Raw genomic sequence first — 9,805 nt, forward strand, 5'->3', positions numbered from 1 at the left:
CTAGTGCATCACAGCTGCTTCTATTGTGCTCGGTTCTACACTCCTGCTCGTGATTGGCCCAGGCACATGGGAAGTCCGGTGACGCTGACCAATGGGATCAGAGCTTTATTCCGTAGTCCTGGTTCCGGAGTGGCCTGTTTCTATTTTAAGTAGCAGGTGAAATAGCGGTGAGTATTCCTCAATCTAACATTACAGTTGTGTTTCTCCCGGTTAATATTAATTGCAGCACACATTATGTATATATGAGACATGAGAATTGGAGGTGGGAAGCTTCCTGTGGATGAGAGATTGGATCGCATCGTTCCTCGGTGTGCGCGCTCTTTACGCACGGATGAATCGTCCACGTTTGACATAACGAGTCGTGAAGACGTGCAGTGATGTGAGCCACATGTTCACACACATGTTGTGATGTATGTACTTGTTGTGTATGTGCAAACACACACACGGAGTAAGAGGATTTCTTTCACAAGTCCGTCACTTCCAGATCCAGCCAAGATTCTGTGTCGCCCACCATGGAGGGTCTGAAGCCCCCCCCCCTGCTCCATAACACCCACCATTTATTATTATTATTATTATTTATCTATTATAATAACAACTCTCTCCGTGTGGCAGATGGATTATGTCGCCCCACACATTCCAACATTCCTCCACACAGTTCAAATGACTGGATTCTACACGGACAAATAGAAAAAACATCAATCTGTCGATTTGTTTATGACGTTGGCCTGCACCAACACAAGGTGGCGCCATATCTCCGATTGAATCCTTCCATTGATCGACAGCTCTGCCTGCAGGTCTGATAAAGATGGATATGTATGCTGTGCCGGATATACCAGGCTGTCCCCCAGGACTAGAATACCTGACCCAGGTGAGGGTCTTTATTTCTATTTCTAAACTCAGTCTCCCAGTTTCTAGAATTGTTTTATATTTAATTTAGTGTCCTGTTTTTATACTTATACTCGCACAAATACACCACAGCAGGTTCAGGTTCCCTCTTCTAATGAAAAACAAAATGTCTGCATTCAAACGTAGCTGCTTCAGGGTCATTGTCACGCTGTTGTGGGTTCGTGGGACAGGCTATATAAGGGTTTCCTGTTTACAGAGAGTCCAGTGTACGTGCACAGCTGGAGCAAAGCACATTTAAACCCACACAAAAGAGTATTTTGGGACATTTTCAGTAAGAAACTAATTTCCGGTAAGAAATACTATAGTAGCAAAGATAATACCAACAAAGACTAGACAAAATAAGTCCAAAACCATTGATCTGCAGCACTGGCTTTAGTTACAGAGGCCCCATCACACCATTTAGTATTTAACCACCTTACTACCAGGAGCGTTTCAAGGGACCTTGGGGACCCCGGGCAAAAGGGACCTTGGGGACCCCGGGCAAAGGGGAGCTTGGGGGCCCAGCGTTGAGCCAAACCAAAGTCAAAAAACACCTGATATCAAACCACATCACTTCAATCTTAAAACAAATCTTTAATTGTCAACATTATACACATAAATAATAGTAAAGTACTAAAGTACAAACCTTCACTACCATCTCAAATACATCATATTTCTAGTCTTCAACCAAACCTTTAAAAGCTGGAACATGAACATATCCGATCATTGAATTTAAGTTGGGTTCTCACACAATTAGGCTTCCTTGCTGTGGACTAATATATACTAATATCCAGACAGTCGCCTGCTTGGACCTCACCCTGCTCTGGTTGTTGTTGTTGCAGATTTAAATTATGTTCTCTGGTTTTCTAGGTGGACCAGCTGCTCATCAAACAGAAAGTTGAAGTAGTTGAAGGTACAATACGTTAAAAATGAAACCACAGAAAAATACCACTGCTTCCTGGTTTGTTCTGTGCCGTTGGGAAGGTTTACCACTAACGCCTCCGTACTTGTCGTTCACCGTCACGCAGCCCTCGTCGGTTTCGAGAGCAACAACAAGTATGAAGTGCGTAACGCCATGGGTCAGAACGTGTTCTACGCCGTGGAGGAGAACGACTGCCTGAGTCGACAGTGCTGCGGCCCGGTGCGCTCCTTCAACATCCACGTGCTCGACAACTTCGGACAGGAAGTCATCACCGTCACCAGACCACTGAAGTGCATGTCCTGCTTCTTCCCTTGCTGTTTGCAGGAGGTGGGTGGAGCCTCTTCTTTCTAAACATGATCCGTTTGTGTCCCTGAAAAGAGTTCATGATATTGTTCAAGCTTCAAATTTACATGTATTTTTGAAATAAATCGATTTTTTAAAAATTTAAAAAAACAAAACATCTAAACATACCCAAGCACTAGCTTTGCATCGCCTACATGCAAACAACAATAGCCTACTTTTCGTTATTTCAAAGTTTATATTTTAAGTAAACTTTTATTCATTCTATTTAATAAACTTTTATTTATTGTTTAAAAGTAGCCTAAGTGGCTTACATTTCTTAATCTGTCAGTTTGTGTGCAGTTGACAGGGGCTATACAATAATAGGGCACATTTTTATTTATTTTCTCTATTGGCTGCCCGGCAGTCGCTAAGTTAATGTTAATGTAACGGCCCCCCGCTTCTCCACACAAACTTCTGAGTCTCTTGACTGATGTACACGGCTCTTTATTTTTGCATCTGGCTTGCCGTAGTAGCACCGTAAAACTGTAATGACAGTTGCATATTACAAAGATTTTAATCATTAAAACCAAATACGAACATTAAAATACAATGAACAAACAAATCGCCACGTGAGACACATCTGACTCGTTAGAGTGACAGCGACTCCCTTCCGCACTACCCGCAGCAAAGTGAATGGGACCAGCTTCCTTACCTCGTTCCGCTTGGCGAGGGGTGTTAAGCTATTGGTGTTTGGATGGTTCTTAGGTCCGAGAAGTTCCACGAAGCTGGCGTCCGGTTTGGTTTCCGCTCCTATCTGTTCCGGGCTCACGGCAGGTATTTTATTGCACTGGGGCGGAAACGAGGGATCAGGTGTGTCGAATAAAACCGTCCGCTCCTTTGCTGCAGGTAATTATGCGAGGGGAGTCGCTACGTGTAAAAGACGACGAAATAAAACTGAAAATAACCCAAACCGTAGTTGAACATAAGAACAATATATATCCCAACCCTAAAATAAAAGAATAAAACAGTCTGCATAAACTGGCCGGTTTTGCTGACAGTTACAGTTAATATTTGAAATAAAACTTGTAAAACTCTAAGTGAAATTGATTGTGTTGTATTTGAATGTATAATTCAACATTCCATGGTCCATTATTAAAAAAAAAAAAATAACCAAAAGAAATCCCAGGAAATCGTAATATCGAATCGCAATACTTACAGAATCGCAATGCACAGAGAATCGCAATACACATCGTATCGCCACCTAAGTATCGTGATAGTATCGTATCGGGAGGTCCCTGCCGATTCCCGTCCCTACTAATCCCACCCTGTTCTCCCACAACCCCTCCCTCAGCTGGAGGTGCAGTCCCCCCCTGGCAACACAGTGGGGTACGTTGTACAACAGTGGCATCCGTTCTCCCCTAAATTCCTGGTTACGGACGAACACTGCGAGCCTGTGCTGAAGATCCATGGGCCCTTCTGTGGCTGGAGCTGCCTCCCAGAGGTTGACTTTGAGGTGGGTTTCTCTCAACACAAGAAAACCATTAAATTGGCGAAAACACAACATGACACGGTCACATTCTCGCCCTCTGGGGGTGGTTTTCTTTTTTTTGTACTGGATCCTCCATGTGCTCTGGAGCAGGAAAATGTGTTTCCAATCACAGTGCACTGTAGCTTGGAAGGGGGGGGGGGCACGTTCCTGTGTGGTACAGTCTGGCCATTGTTCCACGGCTCGGCTGCTTTTATTACACTGAGCTGAGACAGGGATTTGGGTCAATGATACAGACCTTCTACCAGGGGAGGAGCCAACTGAGCCATGTTATCACCCAGCAGATTGGAAGTCATTACTGTGGTCGCTGTGGCAACGGGCATAAAAAAAAACTGATCTCCCTCCAATGAAATTAATGAGTTCAAGGACTGATCTTTATCTTAATACTCGTCCTCAGATTCTCACCATGGACGAAGTGAGTAAAATCGGGAAGATCAGTAAACAGTGGACGGGACTTCTGCGGGAAATGTTCACGGATGCAGACAACTTTGGAATCCAGTTCCCCATGGACCTGGATGTGAAGATCAAGGCTGTGATGATCGGCGCATGTTTCCTCATCGTAAGTGCAATGTTGAGCATCTTAGCACGACTCTATAGTTGGTTACAGTTACATTTCTTCTTAGAAGGATTCTATCATAGCAAATGAAACATGACCCAGCTTTTATGGGGAATGTATTCCTCTTTGCTTGTGTTTGGATGTTTCATGTACGCACCTCTTCATGCAACACTTGTGAATTTCAGTAAAGTGTGGACCTCTGCCAAGGCCGAGCAGCACCCTTAAATACAATCAAGCTGCACCAATTGTCACATACTCATAGATATCAGTCCCCTGAATGTGCTTGATTTCTTTCATCAAGAACCATGAAATATTCTCTGAGAGATGAAGGAAAGTGTTGAAAAATGCTGAAAAATGCCATTATGTTAAAGAAAGTATAAAAACATACTAACCCTGCTCTGTGATCCGGGTTCTTCCCACCCTTCCACAACATTTCATGGAAATTGGTTAAGTATTTTTATGTGTAATCCTGCTAATAAACAGACCAACAGACAAAAAACATTGATTGATAGAAGTAAAAATGCTAAGCTCCATGGATGTTATTTTAGCAGTGATGTATCCATGAACGAATATGTCTCCTTAGCTGATTTGATTGTATTTAATGCAACCAGACCTTAATATCATTTTTTATGTTTTGCTTTTCTACAGTCTTTACACTTTCTTCTCTTTTTCTCTTCACAGGATTTCATGTTCTTTGAGACGAACAACTAGGGGCCGAGCAGGATTTCCGAGAAAGCGTTCAACATTCCTGGAAGAACAAGGCCATAAAGCCGTGATGATCAGCACCGAAAGCCCTGACACGGAGCAACCTGTCCAACGGAAAGTAAAGAAAGTGCTGAGGGGTGTCCAAGTGTTTTCATTTTGCATGAACAGTGAAGCCTGGGCGGGGGGGTTGTTTTATAGTTGCTGCTCGAGGTTGAAAAACATGATACTGGGCCCTGCGTCCAAAAGTTTAAAATTAAATGATAACGACCAGAAACACGTCAATGAAAAGTTTGTGAAGGAAGGATTGGTTTCGTCAGCCTCGTGTGCTTTGGTCAGATCAATAGTCAAGATTTTACTTTATAGAGATCACTCAGCTTGTCGTTATATATTATGAGACCTGCAAGACTTGTGTGCTGCAATATTTATTGTTTTTTTTATTTTTATTATTTATTGATTTATATATTTTGTGATATTTGTCAACATCAGTGTGAGGTGCACGCAGCTTTTTTGTGTCCGTGTGCTACGAGTGAACTTGTGTGTGTGTGTGTGTATGTGTGGGTGTTCAAAGAAACATGAAGTATCATAGGACTATAATATTTTTGATGCCATAACAGTTATGCGTCGTAGACTCCGGGATGAGGTGAACAGCTCGTTATGCTGTCCCGGTATTGTCCACTAGAGGGAGCCAGCTTTTCATTTTAGAATAATGCTCAAATGAACAAACTCAACTTTTAATCATATTCAAAATATTTTTGGGACAAACTCAGGTTGAACTGCATGGTACTGTAAAATAGTGTTGGCTGCTCACCTGCTGGCTCTGGGAATCCCACACCTCAGTGTTTGAGGAGGTTTTGTACATTAAATCATATATATATATATTAATGTTATATGTCATATTTTGAATAGATATCCTGGTGCATCCTGGATTTTTTTAAATCTATTCCACTGTTACTTAACATATTTAACAGTTTTACATGCAAAGCTCAGAAAATGCAGCTGATGCAGCATTATGAAGTTGATTTGACGAGTGTGGCAATCAGTCTGATTAGGAAAGTATTGCAGCAAAGACATTATCTTTGTGCTGCATCAACATTAATGTTCATTTGTAGCATCATCATTCATATTTATGCACCTGGAAATCCCATCTAAAGTTAGATATTAAGGCTTAAAAGCTTAAAAGGCTTTTTATTTTTGTATGAAGTATTATACACAGCCCGCTGGGAGATGTTTCCATTGGCAGACTCATATTCTCTTGTGTTGTCAGTTTTGTTTTTCTGCCTTCAGTGCAATGACACTTGTTTGTAGAATTACCATAAGTGGATTTACCTTTTAAAAGCAGCATTGCAAGACAAACTATGTGATCAAGTGCTTCAGATGGATGTATTTTTGCATATTTCTCTGTTTTTATGGCTTATGTTGCTGAGAAACTATTCGATTTAATGTAGAAATTTGAATTACATTCTTGCCATTAACATTATTTAAAAAAGCATTAACAGTAGAGGCTGGTACTGGGACCTCTAAAGGCTCTGTGATTGTGTTTAAAAGCCAAATATTCAAGTCAGAATGTGAAACAAAGGGAATTCAGCTATTTGTAGTAAGTTATATATTTAATAGTTAAAGTACTTATTCTTCTACTTTTGCACTAATACTGTGAACTAATGTACCATGTTGTCATTTTGTCATGCGATGAATGCAAACTAACTCTGTGAGCTTCAATAAAACCCAAGTGTGATGTGTGTCGTTGTTTTTTGTGTTTTTTTTCTAAATCATCAGATCCATTAAGCTCCAAAACTCACTGAGCCTCAAAATTAGATTGAAAAGAAAATCTGGCCTTGAGTCTCCCTCCAGTGCCGAGTCTAACAGTGAGCGTAACAATGGTCGGACCTTGTCAAAGTTAATGTAAAACCACTGAACCTTGCTTGTTCATTAGTGGAGCTCATTTGCCACAGTTACAGCAGCCTTCATCTTGTTTTAGATGAAACTGCTCAGGTGAAATCTGAAAAGTCGGAAGCAAAAAAAATAAAACTGCCGCAGCGAGTAATTGACGTTACCAATCACGTCGAAACGTAGATTAAACGATTACATGAAAAAACGGAAATTAGACGATTCAATTTTCTCCGTTTTCAAATAAGCCCATTAACCTGAAGCAGTTAACCTTTGGTGTAAACTAAAGCAAATCCCCATTTTAATCACACAACAATGGAAAGAGCGACTCCGGGGTCGACCGCAGACCAAGGTCGAGCTTCCATTCTTACTGTCTCAGCTCAAACTGTGTTTTTTATCAAACTGTTTCAACTCAGGTATAACAGAGTCTTTTCATTTTGAATCGATAAAAAGATCAGAAGGACTTTGTTGAATGGCCACTCGTCTGATACGAAACATTTGAGGCCACATCTGTTGCGTTTAACCTTTCATATAAGTACCCTGTTCTATCTCTGACTTCTATCAATTCCCATGAGTCATGGTAAGAACCAGGCTTTTTTTGAAAGTGTTGGTTTAACACATTCCCTGGCGTCGTTGTCTGGAACATATGAGACATATGAGGCAAGTACAGCCCTGACTCCTTATAGCTGTGGTTGGGAAACAATGTGAGCAGTGGAGGCCTGTACATGTGCAGCCAGGCATGACATGATTTTAAACAAAAATTTGTTTTTATAGCAGAATAACAGTGTCAGTCAATTCACCCCTGTGCCATTTCTATACAGTTGCTCACAGTCCCCAGAGGATGAACCCTACAGACTTTGGCCATCACCGGACTTGAAATAAACACAAATTAGTAAGACTACTTTTTTCTCATTTTCTCCCGATCGAGACCACAACTTCGCAGGTTTCTAATCTCTGGCATGATGTAACATTTACTAATGATGAAAACTTATAACCCTATCACAGCTGTAAAATTCATTTTACAGCTGTGATTAAGATTTACTATTTCCTACAAATTTCTTGCTAAATGGACCACTGAGAAATCCCTCCCCCTCTTGGGATAAGACAACACTCATTTCCTGTTTTGTTGAATGAGCAGCACTCGTTCTTTGGAATGAATTAAACGCTGAGGCCACACAGTGATACGGATGATGTCATCCCTGCGATGATTTGCTGGCTGTGACGTCCCAGTCTGGGAGAAAAACAGATGTTTATTTCTCCCGTCTCCAGAATGTGGGATTCTGCTTTGTGCAACACCCCATTTCATAGACTCCCCCCTTGTAATTAGAATCATATTAAAGTTGTGCAGCTCGTAAACTCTGTGATCACTCTCTGTTGTGCGGCGTCTTTAAAAACGTCATGATTCATTACACGAGTTACTTTGAAGTCAAACAAACAACAGTATTAGTAACTTTGCTTCTGTGAGTGTGACCCGTGTTTAAACCCTGTTTCTGTCCAACCTGGCACAGACAGGACTGTAGCGCCTGTCGGTGAAGTGTGTTTGCTCATTGTTACTGGTGACCACTGTTGGCTCCTGACAACGTACTGGAATTTCTGGTATCTGTGCTATTAACCCACTTGAGATAAACAAATGGCTAAAGCAACATCTGTGCAAACGTCGCCAGGGAAAACACCACACAACACCCGCCTGGGGGACAGACAGCAGATGTAATATATAATGGGGGGGGGGTGTTATTTGGTTTAACACTGGCTCAGCTCAGAACAAATCAAAGACGGCAGAGACTGGAGACACTGGCTCCTAAAACAAGAGGCTCATCCATAATGTATTTGCTTTGGGAAACGTGTCCTGCAGAAAATAAACTGCTAATCAGATTGTTTTCCACAGAACGGAATGAGAAAAGAATTTGTTTAAGTTTTTTATTTGTCTTCCAATTTAGCAACTCTGTCAAATGATCAATGTTTTGTTTCAGTATAAACAAGAACAACACTGAGTTAATGCAGGAGTCAGTGACTTTTTACAATATTTAACTGAAATCTGAACAAAAACCTGACTTTTAAGCGTTTAGCAGCAACTGCCAATATATGTGGGACACACGGATCAGATCCCAGTCTCAGTCAGTGGTATCCAAGTCTCCTCCCAGTCACGGTGTGCCATTAGAAGGACGTCACCCAGCTCGTTGGATTTTGAAAATCCTTATCTGTGAATCGAAATACAGGAAATTACAAAGAAAGGCTCTCTTGGAGCTTAATCATCCGCCAAAGCCCAAGAGTCCCTTCATGAAACACTTTAAAATCCACTAGATTAAGATTTTTATTTGGATAAATATATTGGTAATTTGTCAAAATGAAAAAATTGCCCTTTCTCTCAATGTTAGGGAAAGCAATGGGTCTTAATGGGTTCTTTCTAAGCCCAATTTCTGTTCAGTAGTTTTTGAACAATGATGTCAAACTAAACATCCAGCCAATCAAACAAAAAAACATCCAAACAACCAACTATCAAACCAACCAATCAAACAAACAACTGACCAACCAACTATCCAACCAAACAACCAGAAAACAGGGGTAACAGCATAAACTCCTTGGCATATATTTAGGTTTCTTCAAAATAATACCCTGCAAATCAAATGACTTGTTTATAACTATATTACCTCAGCAAGTGGCAGTGGAAGGACATGATTCATTTACTTTAGACGCCTTCTCTCCTCGACCTATGTCTGGTACACTTTTGGAGCCTTGTGGTTTTAACATGGCCGCCTAATGATGACATTCAAATGAAAGGCCAAGAAAAAGGCTCATTATGTGTAATTTTGAGGGAACACTGCCCTAAAAATAAAAAAAAAAGGTGGAATCAGTGGAGATGCAAATTTAACAGGGGCCCAAAATCGCACAGGTTTGAAAAGATCTTCAACTTTCCCTCAGCATTTTACAGTCACTTGCTGCTCAGGTCTCTGTAGTTAGCTCAGTATGAAACAACAGATGAAAGACCGCCTGTGAGCAAAGTGAATTAATTTCCCCTCCTGCATCC

The 9,805-nt window shown here is 41.1% G+C and overlaps 1 protein-coding gene across 1 annotated transcript; it reads left to right on the plus strand.

Moving 5' to 3' along the window:
* Positions 1-802: 802 nt before the first annotated feature.
* Positions 803-4,902, plus strand: si:ch73-206p6.1 (phospholipid scramblase 2). The gene is made up of 6 exons (XM_061094124.1): positions 803-868; positions 1,756-1,798; positions 1,914-2,134; positions 3,441-3,602; positions 4,033-4,194; positions 4,873-4,902. The coding sequence occupies exons 1-6, from the start codon at positions 806-808 to the stop codon at positions 4,900-4,902; spliced, it is 681 nt and encodes a 226-aa protein (XP_060950107.1). The 5' UTR covers positions 803-805.
* The last annotated feature ends 4,903 nt before the right edge of the window (positions 4,903-9,805 follow it).

This window comes from Limanda limanda, chromosome 20 (assembly GCF_963576545.1).
Source record: "Limanda limanda chromosome 20, fLimLim1.1, whole genome shotgun sequence".
Taxonomy (NCBI): Eukaryota; Metazoa; Chordata; class Actinopteri; order Pleuronectiformes; family Pleuronectidae; genus Limanda; species Limanda limanda.

What these genes read in the sequence shown, in the direction of transcription:
- si:ch73-206p6.1 (XM_061094124.1), top strand. Translation starts at nt 806, where the DNA reads ATGGATATGTATGCTGTGCCGGATATACCAGGCTGTCCCCCAGGACTA. An exon ending in GACTAGAATACCTGACCCAG is followed by an intron (nt 869 to 1,755) that starts GTGAGGGTCTTT and finishes CTGGTTTTCTAG; the next exon opens with GTGGACCAGCTGCTCATCAA. An exon ending in TCGGCGCATGTTTCCTCATC is followed by an intron (nt 4,195 to 4,872) that starts GTAAGTGCAATG and finishes TTCTCTTCACAG; the next exon opens with GATTTCATGTTCTTTGAGAC.